This window comes from Rhopilema esculentum, chromosome 21, assembly GCF_057945365.1.
Source record: "Rhopilema esculentum isolate cy_ngs chromosome 21, ASM5794536v1, whole genome shotgun sequence".
Lineage (NCBI taxonomy): Eukaryota > Metazoa > Cnidaria > Scyphozoa > Rhizostomeae > Rhizostomatidae > Rhopilema > Rhopilema esculentum.
In genome coordinates, this window is record NC_142835.1 from 6,043,868 (window position 1) to 6,066,174 (window position 22,307).

General features: G+C 35.9%; 3 protein-coding genes across 3 annotated transcripts; all 3 read right to left on the minus strand.

The window, feature by feature from the left end:
* Nucleotides 1-774: 774 nt before the first annotated feature.
* On the minus strand, nucleotides 775-10,595 carry LOC135684906 (retinol dehydrogenase 8). Its single transcript, XM_065200606.2, has 3 exons — nucleotides 9,928-10,595; nucleotides 2,527-2,800; nucleotides 775-1,975 (listed from the first exon to the last, which is right to left on the minus strand). Exons 1-3 carry the CDS (start codon nucleotides 10,298-10,300, stop codon nucleotides 1,630-1,632), a joined length of 993 nt encoding a protein of 330 aa, XP_065056678.2. The 5' UTR covers nucleotides 10,301-10,595; the 3' UTR covers nucleotides 775-1,629.
* Nucleotides 10,596-14,894: 4,299 nt separating this feature from the next.
* On the minus strand, nucleotides 14,895-17,593 carry LOC135684907 (uncharacterized). The gene is made up of 2 exons (XM_065200607.2): nucleotides 17,154-17,593; nucleotides 14,895-15,898 (listed from the first exon to the last, which is right to left on the minus strand). The coding sequence occupies exons 1-2, from the start codon at nucleotides 17,435-17,437 to the stop codon at nucleotides 15,568-15,570; spliced, it is 615 nt and encodes a 204-aa protein (XP_065056679.1). The 5' UTR covers nucleotides 17,438-17,593; the 3' UTR covers nucleotides 14,895-15,567.
* Nucleotides 17,594-20,560: 2,967 nt separating this feature from the next.
* LOC148957633 (stress-associated endoplasmic reticulum protein 2-like) lies at nucleotides 20,561-22,234 on the minus strand. The gene is made up of 3 exons (XM_089114957.1): nucleotides 22,054-22,234; nucleotides 21,699-21,771; nucleotides 20,561-20,877 (listed from the first exon to the last, which is right to left on the minus strand). The coding sequence occupies exons 1-3, from the start codon at nucleotides 22,135-22,137 to the stop codon at nucleotides 20,837-20,839; spliced, it is 198 nt and encodes a 65-aa protein (XP_088971083.1). The 5' UTR covers nucleotides 22,138-22,234; the 3' UTR covers nucleotides 20,561-20,836.
* Between the last annotated feature and the right edge of the window lie 73 nt (nucleotides 22,235-22,307).

Below are 22,307 nucleotides of genomic sequence, written 5' to 3' on the forward strand. Positions count from 1 at the left end.
AGGGAAACTACTGCATTACAATTAGGAATACTACGTTAAACTAAGGGGCCACTAGATACTTTATTAATTGTCCAGATTCTGTAAATTAGAAAAAACATGCAAGTTAGTATCTTTGAATGATAAAAAAATAGGCATATAAACAAAACCAGTTGTCAGTCCTGCTAATGAAACAAATTTTCAGCTTCGCTTTACTTTGCAGAATGATCCAAAACGAAGACGTTTCTGTAATGTAGCAAGGCTGACTTCTAAAGCAAGAGGGTAGGTAGAAGGGGGCCTGCTCTAAAAATATTCTAGAGGGGCCCAAAACCAAAAAGTTTGCAGATAGACGAACAAACATTAGTAGTGTGTAAATTGCAATGTGTAGATGTAGTTATTTCGAAAATGCGAACATGTTGCCTCTCACACATGACTGTATTGGTTTGTAGATGTTAGAACATTATCTCTGTACGTTATTTTCAATATGATCCTTTTTCTATGTTTATAGAAAAGTTTTGACCCCCCCCCCCCATGTCAAAATCTTAATCAAACTCAAAATCAAACTCTTGGTTCTAAAAATCCTAAAGTTTCCCTAGAGCTACAGCCACCACCATTCCACGCATTAGTGTGAGGTGTAATGAACAGAGGTTTGGATCATTTTCAAAACCTCTTTGACCAAGTGCAACCGAAAGACTACCCATTTGCTTAACGCAGGGACCCATTGGTCTTACTACATTCATAATGAAAGCAATGCGCATGAAGACACAAAGTGTGAGATCTTTTAGAGATGTGCGTGAATGAATCTGAAAAAACTCATTTGCTTCTCATAATTTTACTACTGATTCACAATAACATAATTGATACTACAACATAGTCGTGTGTCTGCAGATTAAATGGTTCTCTTATTCTTATCACGCAATTAGTATACTTACAATTATTAATTGAAATATTAAGAAAAGAGTAAAATCCTAATTGTTTATGCTGAAAATATTTACAATATGTAAAGAAAACAGTACATCAAATACTTTCTATGTTTGAATTTAAGAGCGTTTTGTACATAAGCCACCGTTTCTTGAGAATTCAGCAGATACTAGAGGACACAGTCCTGAGAATTCTGACAATCAAAACGGGAGTTTTTTCGTGGTTTCAATGAGATTTGCCAAAGTACGAAAAGGCACTGATCCTAAAAAGGCTATTGTGTAAGGAGCAATTGCCATTCTTTTGCTGAGGCACAGGGTTTTCAAAAATATATACAATGTCTTTACTACTGTCTAACTAAAAATTTTAATCCTGAATTCTTACTTTTGGTGTATTGTAACCGAAAATGGATTTCCAGGGCGTTAGCCCTGCTAAACCTATTATTTGGGGGGGGGGGGGTCAATTAAAAAGTTATGTTAAACTCACTCGTATAGGTTGCTTTTAATTTTCCTTGTGAAAATTCCTTCCCTACCCTTCCTGATGCAACGACCTAGAGTTCTGTCTTAAGAATTTCTAGTAGTTCAGCAGTAGACAATTGGAATAGTTCAGTACTCCACCCCACGAAATGTACGTCGTTTTGACTCCGGACTGGAGCAATCACTACAGATAGCGATAGGCGCTTTTATGTCGCCGCCAAAACTCGTTCGTTTAAATACCTATCTCTGTATCATATTCTTAGTCCATTTCAGTATTCATGAAAAACTTTGCAACTTCATTAATTGTTGTGTTGCCTCTCGGGTCCTTTAGTTTTTCATTTGTAATATTGGCTGTACTTTTGCCGATAATATACCTAAACTTTGGTTGTTTGTGTTCAATAATATCTTTGATAGTTTTGGAAATCTTTGGCACATTTAAGCACCTTAACAGCGATCCGTGTTCAAGTTTCGACACAGTTTCGTCCATTTGATCGTATTCAAAAATCATTTCTTCATCATGCGACGAATGAGATTCTGTTGGCAGTTCAAGTATGACTCTTGACGGACTCTGTTCTTCATCCAAAGATGTTTCAATAACAGATGCACTAAAACCACCAGAGCAAAGCAAAATCAGTTTCAAATAAAAGGGAATTGATAATTTATAAATGGCAAAAAAGTAACTGAACTTTGCATTCAATGAAGCTATGGTCTGACCCTAACGTAGTAAGTAGATACTCAGACTGCATGCTCAATTCAAAAACCAAAACCTAATTCCTTTCTCTCAAGGATTGACTAAGACTATTTTCATTCTTTTTAGCAGTAGACAGCTTAGCTTTTACATAAATTTGTAAATTCTATTAATACTTTCAGGTTTGGTACTTATCATTTAAGGGGAAGGGGAGCACAAAGAGTTTTCCATACGAGAGTGTGCCACAAAGAGTGTGCCACAAAGAGTATGTCTTTGGTTACAAATTTTCAACAATGTTGATCTCTAAAAATTTCAAAGTGGGGTTGGTAGACCTTCACATCCAATCGGAAGGAAGACAACACGAGCTCGCCCTTAACTTGATCAAAGAGATAAATATTAATACCCTACATGAAATTGTGCCCTTACCCTCGTTGATTGAGAAAAGCAAATAGCAGCAACAAAACTCACGTGATAGAATGCTCAATGCATTCGGCGGCAATCGATTCCATTAGGCCCTCGATGGCGAATTTTGTTGAACAATATAGCGAGTGAAATGGAATGCCAATCACCCCTGCTACAGTGTTGAGGCATATAATTCTACCTTTTCTCTGCTTCTTCATTGTTGGCAGTATATTTTTGATAAGCATTAACGGAGCTAAAAAATTGGTTTCAAAAGCTGAAGTGACCAGTTTTGACCCAGTGTCTTTCAGTGGCTTTACACACATCTGATCAATATGAATCACTGAAAGGAACAAAAGAAAATGATATTTCAAAAGTTTAAATGTAGTTTGTAGAAGGCTATTTTACACCTAAGAGGAAACACAAACACAAGGTCGTTTTAGGGTTTTGGTTTGAGGTTAGACACAGGAACAAACGGACGATAGAGGGCCGGGGGGCATGGCTAAAAATAGAGCTTTTTCAAAATCTTTTGTTATAGGTGTTAAGTTTTCCCTTGCCCCCTCCCACACTTTCCAACTTACAGCCTGTGTCGACGCCCATGATATAAAACTCCAAAAGAAGAAATATCTGGCAGCCTACAGCCCAAACAGGACAAAAACCCAAAAAATTGCATAAATTTTAAAATGCATTTGTTCGTTTCGCACATGAAGGAGAATGGAATACCTGATATTCATCAAAAGGCAATGCCGGCGGAACGAAATTCATATTGTATTGTATTGTATTGTATTGTATTGTATTGTATTGTATTGTATTGTATTGTATTGTATTGTATTGTATTGTATTGTATTGTATTGTATTGTATTGTATTGTATTGTATTGTATTTTATTTTATTTTATTTTATTTTATTTTATTTATTTTATTTTATTTTATTTTATTTCATTTTATTTTATTTATTTTATTTTATTTTATTTATTTTATTTTATTTTATTTTATTTTATTTTATTTTATTTTATTTTATTTTATTTTATTTCATTTTATTTTATTTTATTTTATTTTATTTTATTTTATTTTATTTTATTTTATTTTATTTTATTTTATTTTATTTTATTTTATTTTATTGTAACTTGTTTAATGTTAGTTTAACAATAATGAATATACACTAATTACGACTACCATGAAGAAATTTCAAGGACTGCATAAGACAGATTATTTACTGCAAAACGAGCATGCACACTTGTTTTCAAGGAATCAATTTTTGATCAAATTCTTTAATTGTCAAAAAAAAGTGTTTTATAAACTTCGAGCGCTAAAATTCTAACTGATTGAACATGTATGGTATATTCTTTTGAGTTAGCAAGTAAATTTTTGTACGAAGATGAATAAACTCTTTTTTATATAGGAACCAGTAAATTTAAGTTCAGGCTCACTGTTCTTGATTTTTTCGAAAATCCGAGGCTGGATTGTTCTTAATTTGTTCTTAATTTGATAGGGTGTAAGCAGTGCGAGTGCTAGCTTTTTCACTCTAGGGAGGTAGTTAGGCCTAATTTGCCAACAAAGTGAGTGAGACAACCTTCATTTGCCGACAGGTTTGAAAATTCACCGAAAAAGCACCCACACATCCTTACTACAAATCCTTGTTTTTGAGAAAACGAATTTTTGTGCAAAATTGCATTTTACAGTAGCTCAGCCTCAGCTTGTTCTATTCTTAACTTTTGAACAATTTTGTTCTTATACGGCTCGTGTTCTTATAAAATTGTTCTTATACGAAAAAAGAGTGTAGTCCAAATAGGCAAGTCTTAATGCCCTCTTCTTAAATTTTCTCTAGCTTATTCTGACTTCCTTTACCACACATAGCATCCATATCAATGGACAATAGTTGAGGTGACATAGTATAATTCACATTCACCAACTCATATTGGGGGGGGGGGGGGGGGGGGGGTTGCTGCCCATTGCATTCCTCCTCATTGTACGCTGTTATAAAGGAAACATACGTCAGTTTGACAATTATTGGGGGCCCCCAAAGCTCCCTGGTTCCGACGGGCCTGAAAAGAAATTTGTTGAATCTGTTGCTTGAAAGGTCACAGTTTTTGGACATAATCAACTTGCTGGTATGGTCTCAAATAATTTTTTTAATTCTTTGTCTGGAAACCCAATCTTCAAGAAAGCCGATTTTGTCGGGCAAATTTATGGCTGCCAGTATAACGATCAGGCAAATCTGGAAATTTTCTTTAGGTCGCACTTTTATTGCTACTTTATGCCCTGGCTTGCTTTTTGAATTTGTTGTCTTTTCCGCCATCATTTTTTTCAAATTCCGCCCAGTTAGGAAAACATAATAGAAACGAGGCAAGCAACGGCAACATATATACATTTCTGTTTTCGTCCACTGCTTGACGTGCACGTGTTTCTTCTCAAGCAACATTTTCTTTTCCAAATGTATGAAACTTTCACCATACATTCATAAGGAGTTATGCCCCGCAATTATCTTAAGGTTTTACATTTACGGTCCGAAAGTGTTGCACCCTTCGCCAAAAAATGGCCGCACAGCCGCCAAAGTTTTTTAACTAAAAAAATTCAAATAGCTGTAACAAGTGACAAAAAGTTTTAAGCAAACAGTTCAAGCGGGAAATAATAGAAAATTTATCAAGGAATTGTAAGTAGGATATGAATTGTAAAAAACTTTCGAGTTTCGTCTATTTCTGAACAATATCCATGATTACAAAAACAGAAAAAATGAGCTTTGATGATAGGTGTACCTGTAAAATATTTCCAAAAGCTTTTTTTTGCACAAGTTTGAGGGATTTTGTTATGGTGAATTCAGAGATACTTACTTTGTGCTTGGGTGTCTAAAAATGTTTGAATCCCTTATGGAGCAACCGAAAGTTGAAAATCAAACTCGGAAAATGCAACTGAAGCTCCTTTTTGTTGAAACATTGTAGTCTGCGTAGCTGTTTCTAAATTCTGGAATGTCCCAGGCCCCTCTGGAGCACAGGCTAGTACCATATTGTTGGATGAATTTGCATCAAAATAATTAACTGTCGAATGCCCAACCTCAGGTAAGAAATTCTGACACGTTACCTATAGGTTGTGCAAATTACCGAATCGAAAACTATAAGAAGGGCTTTAATTGTAATCAATGTCTTAAGAGGGCTCTTGTAAAAGGGGCTCCATGGGTAGGGCCAGATGTTAGTTTATGGGACATGGATTGAAGCTACAAAAAAGGCAGTTAAGCTCGCTTTCTACCTGTAATCGTTGCAGCTGTGCAATCGTAAGATCCAAAGTGGACAAGACAAATTTCTCAAACAAGCAGCTTACTAAAGTCTGGAAATCGTAATGTTAATCACGACTTTGTGGTGCAAAACATAATATCCTGATAATAGTACATGATGCCATTTCCCAACACATTCTCAACAAAATATATTTAATGAAATACTGAAGCCTTGTGGCATCCCATAATGACGTGAAGAGCCTAGATGCTTATTTCAATATATTTCGGTGTAATTTGAGATTATATGAATTAATTCATTACGAGTAAAATTATCCGTGGGAAACTGTAGATGATACAAAGTTATGGGCCCATGTTAAGATCTAACATCAATTACGTGAAACGAGAAAGATGTTTTCCAAGACTACTAGAAGCTTTTTCGCTAAAAGATTGCCTACCCTGTTTACGATCACTTGGTTTATGTCTTGAACGGAAGTTTTAACAGACGAATTAAGGCTGGTTCCAGTAGGGATTAGGCTAATAAGTTCAAAGGCAATTCTTAAGGTCGCCCCCGCTTCAAAGGCAATAATTACAATGAGGCTACAAACATAGATTTGAAACATTTTTCCAAAACATCTCCCTCAATTTCAAATACTACCCAGATAAAATAAAGCAACAGGGAATGGCAAAAATAAAAATATTTAACTTTTGGTCAGGGAGATAAAATTTTATTTCATATTCAGAAAAATACTTGACGTACAAAGTCAGGGGTCGTGAGTTCGAGCCTCGCTCGGGTCGGTTATTTTCCCGCACTCTCTATTAGTTATTAAAAATACTTCTATTAAAAGTTTGTTAATGCTTTGGTTGTTGTGTCCTCGACTTGAAAACGAGGCAATTACTAATGCGAAAAAAGTAGGAAAGTTTCCATGTTATAAGGTTTGTGGTAAGAAATCTGTCGATACCCCAGTCCTTTTTCTCAATTCTTTTATCTGAACAGAGTCGCCTGTTAGACCGTTCTAACTCTAGCCTTAATATTGTTCAGGGTCTAAATCCACGCCACAAACAAATGCTGAAAAACAAATTAAGAATCGGATTAAGGTTTAGGAATCGCCCTTCTTTCTAACACAACAAGCATGTTTGGAAAATCGATTTGGATTGTCGCAAATCTTGTAATCGGATGACATTTGTAAATATTGTTCCACAGGATTCTTTGATAACTTCAAAGCAGGGATAACTGTAGTTAACAACCTGGGTTTTAACTACTAAATTAGCAGGGTCATCAAGGTTGTTAGATCGTTAGTGCCGTCCCCCGGGAGAAGAAAAGTTGGGTATACGGTACCATGGATGCTTATCTGCTGAAACTGAAATAATCACTTTTCCTCTGACGTTCATTTCACCACAAGGATCTGTTCCCCCTGAAATCCTCTGAAAGTGTCTTTCGTAATTGGAAACGAGTTAAAAATGTCGCATTATCTGATAATGCATTTAACTTGCAAACAAAACTTTGTAAGATGTGTATGGCATGAAAATTTTCAAAACCTTAACGATAAAAAAGCTTGCAAATACTTGCTACTTGCAGAAATGCCAGTAAGACGCGAGGGGTTTAGTGCGAAACATTCGCCTACAAAGCAGCAAGTCTTTTCTCAAGCCCCGATCGAATAATAAATTTCAGCATTTTTACCTTCCATTTAGAACTATTTGTGTAAAACATTGCAGTTATTATGCTGTATCAAAAATATATAATTTCTTATAGTGTAATCAAGATATTTCAACATGGCATTGATGTTTGTTTTCACAGAATTTGCAAGAAGACCACTTATTTTTATTTCGATTCCTCGGACATTCACGAAATTCTAAACAATATTAAACTGCATCCGATCATATGTTCCAACCCTCCCGATATGACCGGGAAACTCCCGATTTCAGAGGTCATCTCCCGACCTCCCGACAATTAAAAAATCCTCCCGATTTTTGAAAAAAACTTATAATAAAAATAAAAAGCTGGTATAAAATAAAGAATCAAGATCACTGTCAACAGTGCAACCTTTTCATAACGGACGAAACGATTCGATGTATTCACAACATTACAATAGTTACGACATCGGGTAAAGCCAGACGCCAAACTGCCAGAAGCCAGACGCCAAACTTTTTAACATTTGTTGTTGTTTATTCATCATAAAAGATATGCTTTCTTATAATTTCAAACTAATCTAAGTGACTTAAAATTGCCAAAAAATTTTGTAGGAGTTAAATCGGGGTTCGCATGGATTCGCACTGATTGCAAGAAAACATTTCCTATAAAAATATAATTATAATTGTGCACAGTGGCGTTTTTAAGCCCAGAACTTTTTCGGCCTCTTCATTTGCCCCCCCCACCCCCCCCCCCTCACTTTCAAAGAAAGTTCTTCGATATTACTGACCTATTGATTACGAAGAACTGTTCTTCTATTAACATATTACAGACAGAGAAATTAAAGAATCCTGAATGACAAAATGTCAGGAGCTTCCGGGGGCTTCACCCCCTGAAACCCTACCAGGGCGCTGCCCTGGACCCGCCGGGTTGCTCAGAGCGCTCCCTAGACCCCCAGCTCTAATTTTTCGCTCGCTCCGCTCGCGATGTCTCCCGCTTTTCCTTCTCTACAGGTTGGAAGGTATGGCATCCTGTCACCAAAAATGAGCTTGGATTTCAGAACGTGGATCAATTTTCACGAGCTTGTTATTCTCGACCCCGAGAAGGCCAGGAAGAGCTTGCTCGTCCGTAAAAATATAAAAATTAAAGGACTTTTAGGACTGCTCCCAAATATGAGGAAAAGAGACAATACACTCATTTTATATAAGAAACTGGCTATAAGAAACGAGTACTGGACAGTCAGAAAAATTAAGAAACTCCAGTACTCCAAGCAAAAAAATTAAGAAACTATTAAGTCGTGATAAAACTGAGAACAACAAAATTTTGTGAAATACAAGAACATGAATGCCCTGTCGGCCTAAAATTTAAGACACAAGGAATAAGAATATACTTTCCAGGTCTAAATACAGCATCCAGAACAGAAGCGAATCTCTTGACGTGAAAAAAGGTCACGAACATTTCATAACATCATTCATGACATCATAATTAAGAAACTCTTAAGAAACAATGAGTATTGAAATTTCCAGAACATTAAGAAACTGGAGTACTCAACATTGACCTTTGTTTCTTATAAAAAAATGAGTGTAAAGAGGCGTTAGGAAAGCACTCTTCAATTATTTTCTGCAAGAAGGTGCAGAACTTTGCCTTGAGGTTCTGTGATCAATTTTGCAAAAAAGGGACTATGAATTCTCTAGTCCTTGGTTGTGGGGAGTTAGTTTTACTTGCCGACACCCCGCCCTTAAAAAGTAAAACACATTCAATTCACAGGTAAGCGGTATTTTGTTACACGACATCAGGGGCCACACCATAGGAGGGCACGGCAGAGGGGCTTTTCGGCAAGATACTTTTGCCTGTATTGTAAATTGAAAAGAAAAATAATGGTGTCAATGTCCTTTAAAAAAAATACCGAAGTGTCAAAAAGCCATATTAATCCAACACTTTACTATGAAAAAGATACAAAATAAACAAGGATCTATATACAAACACGTCTTCTTGAAAACTGGGGGAGGGCAAACAAAGGGCCAAGCAAAATTCCGGGGGCCATGGTTCCCTTTGGCCTCCATAGAAAACCCTTTTAATCATCTAAAATGTTCTCGCAAAACACAGAAGCAAAGAATTTGACTTTCTTTACCAATTTGTACAAAATTTAATTAATATATGATCAGAATCACAAATTTTTAAGCCTCAAAATGTTGTTGAGCCTCAAAAAATTAAGGTATTATTATAAACAATGAATATGTGCAGACATACAATTTAGGTTATGAAAGAATGGACATCTCATTTTTGATGTGAATTTGAAAGCTTGAAGATTTGAATTTCCTCAAGACCCCCGTCTTCCTTTCTAAGAACTAGGCGTCTTATTATAATCCCACTTTTAGTATTGTTGACCACTTTCTTGACCACTTTCTTGACGCAGAAGGATTCATTTTATTCCCGAATCAGACATTTGAAGAAAACCAAACAACTTTCACTTACAATGTCCGCTAAGGTTCCTTTATTCCATTATAACTGAGAGAACAACGAATTTAGCCAATAGCACTTTATCACACCCCCCCCCCCTTTCTCAAACAATACCTCTCTTCAAGATTGCTGCAAACAATTGCTGATTAGAGGTTCAACTAAACATCACACACTTACCAAGAGCGTCAATTGATTGCTCCATTTTTAAAATTTCCACGTAAAATTCCTCCACGGATGGTTCATCCCGCAAATCTACCTTATGCACGAATAATTGTTTGTTTAGATATTTAAGCATGTTCTTATCCCCAATATTCTTGATGTTACTATAATCATCGGTGGCAGCGTGAAGTCGCATACGCTCTCCATACAGCTCGATCAGCGCAATCACACACTTCCAGCTTACATCTGTGATACACTGTGAAAATACGATCACAAGTGTCTGCTCAGTAGTATAATTCCTACTAGGACTGAAACACGAAAATCCGCTGCTGTTTTGCTGCCGTTTTTGGAGATCTCTAGTATGGCGAAATGCTGATATTCCAGCCCCCATTTCTTCTGCATCACAAGCGGAACAGCTGTTAAACGCTCAAAGATTATTCCCTATTCACCAAAGTTGTTACTCCTCAGTGATTTAATTGACGATGTTAACGAGTCCTGTGGCGATTCTATTTATCATTTGCAAGTGCATTTGACATCATACAATTCATTGTTTACATGTTCCTTTGAGCATAGCCACATTTCTGCGCTTCTTGTGTGTTTAGAATTTTACACATAAACGAAACGCTCCTTCACAACCTCCACCGCTGCTCCAAACACCAAAGAATACAACGGTGCCAAACAGAAATGTCTTGATATAGATTTTACTATTAAAAAGACTAGTGCCCCGCCAGGGAAGGACTTAGCGGGTGTGCGACACCCCCCAAAATTTCTGTCTCCTTCGGTGAATTTGGTTCCATGCGGTAAAAACCATTTTTTGGTAGTCAGCAGTAACAAATTAACGCCAAGATTTTACTTTATTTATCTCCTTAATATCAGTATTTATCTTCTTATCAGTAGCGTAGCGGGGGGAAGCAAGGGGAGCGACCGCTCAGAAAGTCGGTGTCTGAGAAAAGTACAAATCTGCAATAGAATTAGTACCTTAAAGGGGGACTTTATATTTCAGACAATATTAAAACGTTTTTAAAGACTGCAAACAACTGTAAGAAAAAATCTGAAATGTATTTCAAGCTAATCTGAAGGGCGTCGTCGCAAAAATTTTCTGCTCGTTTCGCTCGCACAGGGACCCTCCTTTATAACTCTACAGAATGTTCAACAATTTATCCCACGTTATAGGATTTAAATAGAAAAGTCTTTCACGTTCTTTAGACAATCCCGATAAAATAGAAACTAAAATGCTAAAACGCTTCAATCCTTAAAAAAAATTGGATTCTGAAATGCTTGTCGGAGATTTTGCTCCAAGGAGAGCGGAATTGGTTTAAAACATTTGAATCCTGTTTGTTATTTTTATATATTTAATTAAAACTGTGGAGAATCAGTTTTTACACGTAGTGCTTCCTCGCCTTACACAATTCAGAATGTAAGCGTTAGATGAATTGTCTAGGAGATAGGCAGTTGTAGAATGGGGTCAGCCACAAAAGCCAGATATGACGTTGTATAAGGCGAAATTGCCACGTAAAAAATCCATAGCTTTTCCAAACGCTTTTGCAAAATGGGGTGTTTTCCTAAATTCTTAAGGGTGTGATCAGCAAAAATTGTCTCCTCTTTGCCCCTCCAATCTTCCAAACTTGGCTACGCCACTGCTTCTTATCGTCTTTACCTTAAAGTTAAAAAAGGATTTTTAAAAATGGGCGTTTCCATAATTTACCAGTGACCTGAAGGGCGTGGCACCAAAATTAGTGTCTAACACCCCCCCAATCATTGTTGCTTAGATCCGCCCCTGGCCCCGCTTAGTGCTATTCACTCATTGAACCGCTAGCAGATTCTGCAAAGGGGCCTCGCTAAAAAGGGGTACACATTAATTATAGATTTAATATAAAATCTTAAGATGCCCAGAAGCCTCGGGCATGTAATGGGGGCAGTTGCTCTAGCAGCCCGTGGCTTTATCGAACTAAAAGGCAGCAATTTTTATAGTGAAGGCCGCCAAGTATCAAAATAGCTCTAATCATAGTCTTATCAATTTGATACGCCGTACAAAGTAGCTCGTCTCAACAAAAAATGTTACGAGGCTCTTCTACAATCCTGGACAAAAATGTTGAGACAAATGCAATTTTAGTAATTTCCTGCTTTATCTTGCTCCTGTAAGTTCGAATCCCCCTCCCGTTTCCCCTCCGAAGCAATGTTGGATTTGTAGTTCTATCATTTTTGCTTCAAAATCATGCATTCAACATTGAATTGGGGAAGGGGGAAGCTATGTTTCAAAATAAAGAGAAAACATTAAGTTTTCTTGAAATATCTTAACTATTTTTGTCTGGGATTGTGATTTTACAAGTACCAAGGCCCAACATAAAGGTGCAAGGGGGTAGATTACCCTAGGCCCCAAGTGGAGAGGAGTCCAAAAAAGCTATATCAAAGATCCTAACAGTAACAGCAGCAATAGCAGTTACAGTTTTAATGACGTCGTCACAGGTCCCATCTTTCTTTTTGCTCCAAGCCCCAGAAAAACGCTCAACGGGGCTGCAAATGCCTGGATAAAAATCGATGCTTTACAAAGAGATTGGCTAAACCCTGCTTGGCTGAAATCGCATCACCTCTTTTTCCTATTTTGATATTTAAAAAATTATTAAGATGCCACAAAGAGGCATTCAAAGTGGAACGTCTAATCTCATTTATTGCAAAATCCTACATTTACTAAAAAAAATACGAGACCGTAAAGCACATAATAACTTGGTAATCCAGTGAATATAAACACTAGAATCATGCTCAAAATTTCCCTAAAATCTATGAATTAGAGACAGTAGAAAGTATTTATGGCTTGAGGCACGATTTTTGGAAGGGCAACGTTGCATCAGACCATGCCTTGTTGTATCATAACAGTTCCACGTCACATACTTTTACATTGCTATTTCATTTTCCCTACGAAAATATTCAAAATGACCTATACCTATAATTCATCAATTTTTAGAATAATTGTGTGGACTGCGTTTCGACAAAGAAGTTAAAGGATCATCTTTGATTCCAAAACCCTCATGACAGTGCCAACAAATAACGCTGATAGATAGCGATATAAATAAATAAACCGAGCCAGGGGCGGATCCAGATCAAATTTGAAGGATCCGCTGGTAGTGGGGGCGCTGAAAGATTTTCAGAAATTGATGACGAGTGTATGCTGTATACAACAATTTCAGACCCTAACTACTGACAGAAGGCTCTCTACATCACATTTTAGAATATCAACGTGACCCTAATCTCAAGAGGTAAAGTCTCAGAAACTTTTTCACCTGAATCTCATTCTTAAAAAGAGGCGCAAAACTTCCAAAAAGGGGCGCCAGACTTTCTTCAATTCGGTGAGAGAGGTGCACCTGCCCCTAGTTGCCCCCTTAAATCCACCACTGGGTATCTCCGATAGATTTGGAACGTTTTGATATTTTTACAATCATAATATGTTGATATCGTCTTAACAGATTCCAGAGCATGCCAAAAAACCAGTAAGATTCTGAAGAGTGCTTTTTCTTAAATAAAAGATTTTACAACCCTATGCTAAAGATTTATGTCCACTACACTAAGAGAGGACCCTTTTTTCTATGAACCGGTTAAAATTTTAAGCTAACAGGTTTTGATTTAAAACCTAAATTGGATGGAGTCTATTTGCAATACGCTGAATCTAGCTTTTTTTAGAAAGTTCTGGACGCCCTATACATTTTGTAACCAGTGATTTATTTTGGGATAAAGGTGTAGTGTAGTTCATGTCGATGAGCATCCTGTAAGTTTATATTCATCGTCTGTTCGTTTCTTCATCTTCATTCGTTTCTTCACTATATATATCGTTATCAGAAATGAACAAACTTTTGATACACCAAATCATATTGAGGACTTAAGATAAAGATGGAAGTATGCTTATTAATGCAGGGTGTTAGAAATTACTGGTTACAAGTAGCTAATACACTTAAAAATAGCTAAAAACTTAAAAATAGCAAAAACAATATCTTTCTGAAACTAACTTCAACAATGTTAGCTTTGGTTCATTTACAGTTGCATTCTATTTTCATAGCTTGGTGTTTCGATTTAAAGTCTATGAATTTTCAGAAAAATTTGCAGCAATGCAGTTTTCAAGCTTTTACTCAAAAACTCTGTAAGGATTTTGGCAAAGGGAATGTGGCCTCCTAGATCAGTTATATTTCTGTCAATTTTTCTAAAATGTTGGTATTACTTAGCTACATTAGTATCACCTCTATTAATAATATCATCAAAGAAGTTCTTCTATTTGGTATTTGAGAGAGAGGGGAAAGAGCGGAAGATTTACCTCCACTGTTGACAAAAAGTGTCCAGGTGCCCATATCATCAGCTACCAAATGCCACAGTTTATATCATCTAATAGATTTGTCAAGCCTGTACATCGAGTTTTGCTTTATCAACGTGTAGATTCACTCCTTTTGACTGAATATAAATGAGCTACATAAATTCATTTTTTTTAAAAAGAAACAAAGGTCGAGGTTGAGAATTCACAGCTCTGAAGGGATGTTGCACTGTGTTGTTCTTGGAATCAAGTGAAAATAACTATTCCTTCGTCTCTGACCTCAATTTTGTGTCACTCCTAGATTTGTTTAGATGAAGGCAGATTTTGTGGTATTCAAATGATGGCAGATTTTGATAAGTGTGGTTTCCCTTGGCACTTTTTGATGGGAAAGCGAACTTCAATGATTTTTCTTGAGCTATGTAGACAAACCATAACATCAAAGCTGTGAAGATGATATTAATTTTGGAGGCCTTTTTATGGAATGATTGATTTTGGTTTAGCAAAGACTTTATGAAGCAAGGAGATAACAGAAGTCAAGTAAGATTATAAGTAGACTGAAAGTTAAAAATGTAGTTTTAACAAAAACACAGCATATATTGATAAATATAATGCATGAATCCTTGTGTCTCAACTGACTTCCCTATGGTAATCTGTTCCAATATGAGTTATTAAGAACAAAAATCCACGAAAATAATATTTATTGCATATTCATTTGCTATACAATGTACACAAGCAACTCTGCATAGTTACTTAGTATCAGGGGAGCCACACATAAGCTGTTAACTGGCTTCCCTTCACAAATACATCCAGCAAATGTGATACAAATTAAACATTATATATCTATAATTTTTCTCTTTATTACATCTAATAAAAAACAATACCATTAACATCTTCACATGTATACTAAAACATTTAAAATGATAAGAGAGGACTTGCAGCAATATGCTACATGTTGAAGAAGAGGGCCTTGGCAATGGATGAAAGCATCAGATAAAGGCAATAGATAAAACAGATGAAAATTACTCAAATAACAAATGCACTGCAACTTTTGGTTTTATTTGCAGCATTTGGTACCAATGTACTTTCTTAAGATACTTAAATGGTGTTTCTTGAATCAAAACTGAACATGAAGATCCTCTGACTTAACATTAAAGTAAAATTTCATTTAATAATTTCAATTGTTAGATAAATCTAAAATACACAGATAATGGTTGAACACAAACGGAAACTATTTATCTTTGAAGGATTTACTGGATCAGAATGTATTTGAAATAACTGTTGCTTTGATAGATTATAACACTAAAGAATTTGTTCTTAATATGGCCATTGTATCTCATAACTTTGATATTATTGCTTATAAAGCCTTATTCTTTACTCAGTTCTGACTCAATGTCCTTGACTGCTGATAAAGGGTCAGTAGTTGGGCCATACCTTTTCACAGGTACACCATGCTTGTTACAGAGAAACTTTGTAAAGTTCCATTTGATGCTGTCACCAAAAGTGCCACCTTGAGCCTTTTTAAGAAACTTGTACAATGGATGAGCATTGTTACCATTAACATCAATTTTTGCAAACAGATCAAACTTGGCACCATGTGCAATTGCAAATTCTTTAATTTCAGCATTGGTTCCAGGTTCTTGGCTTCCAAATTGATTACAAGGAAAGCCAAGGATTCGAAGACCACCCTCATGATACCTGAAAATGACATTAGATACGTTTCCATGACATGTAATCTGAAAAATAAGGCTGCCTATACAAGCATTGGCATAACCTTAAAGCTTATTAATACAATTATTTGACAGAAAAATATTGCTGTACTACCTAATCTTCTTCCCTATTCAATCATTGCCTGTATAGTTAAACTTTGTCAGGAAATAACAAATGAGTAGCATTGGTAACCATGAGACTAATATGATAGCAAATCTGGACAGGGTAATCTGACTAATCTTGTGGCATTACATGCAATAAGCCTATCCTTCAATCTGTCTGTGCATTATTGGGAATCTGTTATAGTCTCTGCATAATCCGTAATCATAGATGGGAATCTGTATAGATTTTTTATCTGGTCATGCACCAGGCACCGCGGAGCGTTGAGAAAAGTGGAGGGTCTAAAAAGGGGGGGGGGGCTAAAACCATATAAGAAGATGCTTTACTGGTAGTTTATTATTGATATTTGGCATTTTTTGCAAAAAGTAGGGGGACAAAAGCCCCCAGCTCCCCTACTCCCCCTGCTCCGCAGTGCCGGTCATGCACCCTGCAAATATTCCATCAATTAAACTTCTGACTTCTGATTACAAGTAAAAAAGAAACCATTATTGCTCCAAAAGCTTTTGCTACAATCCTGTGCAACACTTTTTGCAAAATATTCTTAATCTGTTCTGTTGTTCTGCAACACCTTTCAGTCTGGGCTACAGGAATCTTTTGTCTGAAGTAGCAACCCACAGAATACCTAGGGTTGGGGAGTACTCTCCTCCTATGACAACTTTCCACACATGGTACCTTTCTAGATTCCCTAAATCTGGGTAAAGAATTTTTGAGTGAAAATGTTAAAAAATCTGTTTAAGAACTTTTTGAATTTTGATCACATAACCTGAATGAGCATCATGAAATATTTAGATGTGTTCGAAACTGGCTTGTAAATTTGTGCTCTGTAAGCAAACTTCAAATCTCTCATTGGCCACACATCATCCAATTTTCTTAACATTTTTAACTGATTTTACTTGTATTTTAGGGTGTTCTTGGTAAAAATTAAACATTCTTGGCATGGTTTTTTCTGACGTCACACACTATCTACAGAACATAGTAGAACACTGGTGAGCTGAGCTGAGCTGAGCTGTCCCCTTCAGTGGCAGAAAAAGACAGCCTTTTTCAGAAATAGGTCTGAACGGCTGCAGTGGGCATGATCAGCTTCTGAATACATAGCAAATTTTAATCGCGGTGATGCACATACCGTTCATGCAGTTCGGCTAATTGAGCATAGTTCTTCTTTGTTAGGCCTCATTTGCTTGCAAGGTTGACTATAAAAGTAACAAAGCCATTGTACTTCGAAAGCTGGACATTGTTGCCATCAATATCATCAGCATTGAAATCAAAAATAGTTTTAGCTTCCTTGGGATCCGGATTCTCAGCCATGGTTGACAATGCCCGCGAAAGACCAGTCTTTCCCTTCGCAGCTCTGTTGAGTGTTACAAAGCAAACCCCAGAAAGCCTTTCCAAACAAGACACTTGAGTCATGACATATGATTCAGGGTGTTATTCTAATTTCCTTAAGAGTGATATATTCGCTTCAGGAAAAAACTTTTGCAAAAATAGTCGGTGTAAGCTATACTGAATCCAAGAAGTCGCAACAAAGTACCGAAGTATTAAGAAGTATTTTCACCAATTACTCTGACAAATAAACAAATCAAACACTTTCCTAAAATTCGAGTCAAAGGTAGCCCCCGAGAATTTCCCTACAAAACTTCCTTGCGATTGGTCTAGAAAACAATCGATTTGGCACACAAAGCAAGCTGACAAGGGTTAGGGCACATAATAAAAATAAGTTACTTTCTGTAGTTAGGTTGGTAGCCTGTCTGCTTCAAGAGTCTGCAGTTAGGGTAGGTTGGGAAAATATAGGTAGCTCTAGCTCTAATATAGGTAGCTATTTCATGGTTTCGATTCGATCTTGCAAGCGATTTTTGAGATATGGAGCTCGTTTCGTTTGTTTCGTTAAATATCACTTTTCTTTTCTTTTCGTTTCGCTTCGTTTCGTTTCGTTTCGTTTCGTTTCGTTTCGTTTCGTCGAATATAATAAGCCCCGTGTTCCTGTACCATTTGTTGCCATGTTCCCATTTTCCCAAAAACCTCTGGATCACACCCTCAGGATAGCTGGGTCCCTTAACGGTTTAAGATTGTGTGACAACGTCCAGTGCAAACTGGCTGAGGTTGGCATTACACTTTTTTCCTTAATTTTTCCCTTAGCTGTGCTTGTCTCTTTTCTATGGTTTCAAATTAACGCCTCGGCAGCGTAGACCTGTGTGCTTCTTCTTTTCGTTATTTCTCTTTGGGCCCTTTTGGCAAATCTTCCCCAGTATTGAAAATTTCTTTAAAAATGCTCTAACCAAACTATAAAAAGGCAATAACCATTTAAAGTCTCAATAATCATTAAAACTTGCAAGATTCTCCATTCGTATTGATGGATATATTTGTGGTACCTGCCATTGATATTATTGTGGATAACTGCCCCGAAATGGAGATTTTGAATCAGTTACAATTGTTGCTATTTTTATTAAGATATAATCACTTGAAAAGAGCCCCCTCCCTCCAAATTTCTCGGGATCACTACGTTAAATGAATAATTATTGGTTCTTCTTAGTATAAACATACACACTTACTTACATACAAAGTACTTGATTCGCAGGCAGGGATGGATTTACCGGGGTGTGTAGGGGATGCGACACCTACCTTGGGTACCACTCACTCTGTATAAAACGAGTCTGGTACCCAGGGTATGCGACACCCAACTCCCCAATCCTTGCCGCTGAAAGGCGTCTCTGGTGACAATGATAACATGCATTTTTCTTTTCCATACTTATGGAAAGTAAATGTAATATCAATTTGCAGGAGAAGCAAGTAGATTCTAACGTAGCTTGGAAGCAAAATAATAAAGTTACATTATAATGGTCAACAGTATTTTCGAGCATATACAAATCATTGCGAATTTTTGGCTATATAGAATCACAAGAAAACCAAACTCAGCTATATAGAATCTCAAGAATCAAAATTGTGTCTAACAATGACATTTTGACAAGAGATATTTAATATATGATGGCCTTCAATGTTCAAAAAATTTGATATCGCTTTTAGACGGACGAAATTGATGCCGATAAGGTATAAATAGCAATTAGTACAACTCGGGAAGTAAATGAGAAATTGTTTGCAATTTAGTTTTGTCTTTGTGTGGTTTGACCATGCAACAACAGTATAATTTAAATTCGAAACTGATGATTTGATTTTTTGGCTCTGAATTGTTAATTTTCTTTTAAATTCTTTAATATTTTCTATCAAATATTCTTTAATATTCCTTGGAGCCTAAACAGGCTACGTGACGCTATCAATTTCGTGCTTCGTGCACGTGTGACTAAAATCGAAATAACGAATATAACATTTTGTAATCAATGTATTTCATCAGCATCAAACATCTTTCAAAATCTAAAATTTCTTTATCCCAAAAGGCGCTTGTTTAACTTGAGCACCATCTTTGTTAGATTCTTTGTTTCATCATTTAAACTTTTGTTTGCTTCTCTCTGCGAAAATTTTACTAAATTTTATGTATATTTAAATATTTCCCACATATTTAAAAAAAGGAATATTATTGCATTGCATTCTTGTATATCTATTTCATATGCCAAGTTTATCATGATGAAAAAATATGTTTGCTTGCTTGTTTGCTAGTATCTTCTCCATACTTCCTCAGGTTAACTTTAGCTTCCTAAGATGTTTCAAACCCCTGAAAGAGCTATTGCTTAAAACTGAAAAATCAATATTCACCAATTTTTCATTTTCCATCTATTTAGGTCATAGTTTTAGAGGTGGGTATTATGGGAATGCTCACTCCAATTATCAATTAAATCTTTCTAACAGGACTTACTATTAGTGGACAGGCATGCAGGCCGTCATTATAGTACAATGATAATATCTTCCATTTGACACCAAGAAACAGCAGTTTCATAACTTTATCTAGCCTTTCACTGCCAGACCTTTTTAAGACATTCCTTGCAGAGGACTAGAATGTTTAAATATATGACTGTATTCTATAATATATCAAGATTGACTCGTGTTAAATGGATTTAGAAATAATTCTAACAGCCTTATTACAAAAGCTGTCAGTTCAATAAATTTAACTGTGGCTGGAATGAGTTATATAATATGTCACAAAATCATTGATGTAAAGCATGATTTGCAAAATTACTTTTTCTAAACAATTCAAACATGCATTTGATCTTCCAGTCAGCCCTGACTATTGTTTTTTTTATGTGAGCTCATTTATAAGTGAGCTATAAAGATGAACCAAGAAATTGTTTGCTTGTCAGAAAAAACCAGGTGTGTTATTATTAGCATGTGACTTATCACACAAACATAAAATTGTAGGGAGAATATTGGAAACATTGGTGTTTCACAGTAATTTATTATGATGTTAAGAGTCTAAATCCCCACAATAGCAATGTCTTTTAAATTTTAGCTTTAATGTGACTATTTACAGGCCACCTTGGCTTTCAAAGGCAATATGGTAAAAAGCAAAAAGTTTTTGCTTGCCTTAAATAGCCAGTATTTTCATAGTAAAATGTGACAGAAGCAAAGTAAAAAAAACAATCAAAGTAAGATCTTGTCACCCATTTTTCCCATTCCCAATGCTACATATACAATACAGTTAATAGATTTCATGTGAATCCTAAGGATTTTTGCATGATACTTAGATATTACTCTCAACTTTATAGAAAAATATGTGCAAGGATATTGCATCTTTTGGGTGATCTTCAGTTACTAATAGTAGATGTCTCTCAGATAATGAGAGCAATATCAAGCCAATCATAAGCAAAGTTCTCTCAGGTAAATACTAGTCCACAATTATTTTTGATGTCTCCATAAATTTTCTCAGTATCCCATTCTTATACTCTGGATGATTTGAAACACAGCTAAAATAGAAAACATACATCATACAACATGCGGGTACTTTTATATGAAGGTTGCTTTAGAGGACAAAGATATGAATAACAGTTTTTTTAAGTTCATAAAATCAAGACTAAGATCTTCCTATGCTATATAAAAAATAAACACAGTACATGCAACTGGAATCAAAACCCAGTTTGAGACATTAAGAAACATTCATTCAACCAAGCTAAACTATCCAATAATATATATAACTATTTGATTTTTGTAACCACTCCTATAGATCTTCAACAGGGTCAAGAAACTGTCTCTTACTGCTTTTGCTAATAGCCTTTATAAAAGCTATATAATCATATAAATATCCCAGTCTACAGATTTTTATGGTGTAGTAGGCTATTTCAGTTTCATTTTGTTCAGAGGGGCTCATCTACTGGCAAGCATCTGGCTGAAACTTTGGTAACAACAGCAATCCACTACATACTTGGATGGTTTTAATAATTTTCATGAATGCTACAAAATGAACCATTTTTTGACCTACCACATGGTTAAAAAATATTTACATATACTACAGAAAAACAAAAAATTTCAAAGACAAGATAATCAGCTGTCCAAACTGTGCAAATATTCGATATGGCCTGGTGACGTCACATCCTTGAGTGTAACGTGATAAACTGTTTTCGTACACTTTTCTTGCCATAACATGAAACTAAACAGTTTACAACTTAGACATCACTTTTTGCACCAGCTTCTTTCTACAATTACCTACATCGTCTAATCATTCAATTCCAAACATTGTTTTATCCATATTCAAAAACTGGAGAAAATGTCAAAAATAATTCATGCCTACCTGAACCACAAACGACGAAGATAAAAAGGCCTAACAGCATTGGCCCAACAGGGTATTTGTCTTCAGCCGGTTTCTACAGAAATAAAAACGGATGAAAATATCATAAGAAGTATTTCGCAATGCCAACGTCATCACATTACACCCGCGAGCAGTTTTTTCAAAATCTTAAAATTTCATAGATCACGTCACGTTATCAATTTGACGACATTTTTTTCGTCCAGTGTTTAGACAGTTATTTAGAGAAAAAAGATAACTGAACAGTAAATCAAGATAAGATAAAAATAAGAATATCTGTTGTTGGTGTCTTGAAATAAGGCCTAAAATTTAGGCCAGATCGATGATCGAATTAACCTACCATGGACTTCGGTACATTGCCTCGAGAAGTAACATTCTGACTGTGCTTTTCACTGGCTATTCTCATTCTTTGTTTGGCAGGCATTTTGTTGGCTTTAGCGAAAGCAAAGAAGAAAATTTCTAATTTACCAGTCTTGTGTACCAGCAACTGACAGTCAAAATATCGAAAAGGCAGCCTACTTGTTTTTAACAATTGAATGTTGCTTATGACGAAATCTACGGTGATTGGTCAGTTGTTGTCACATGGAAATATAT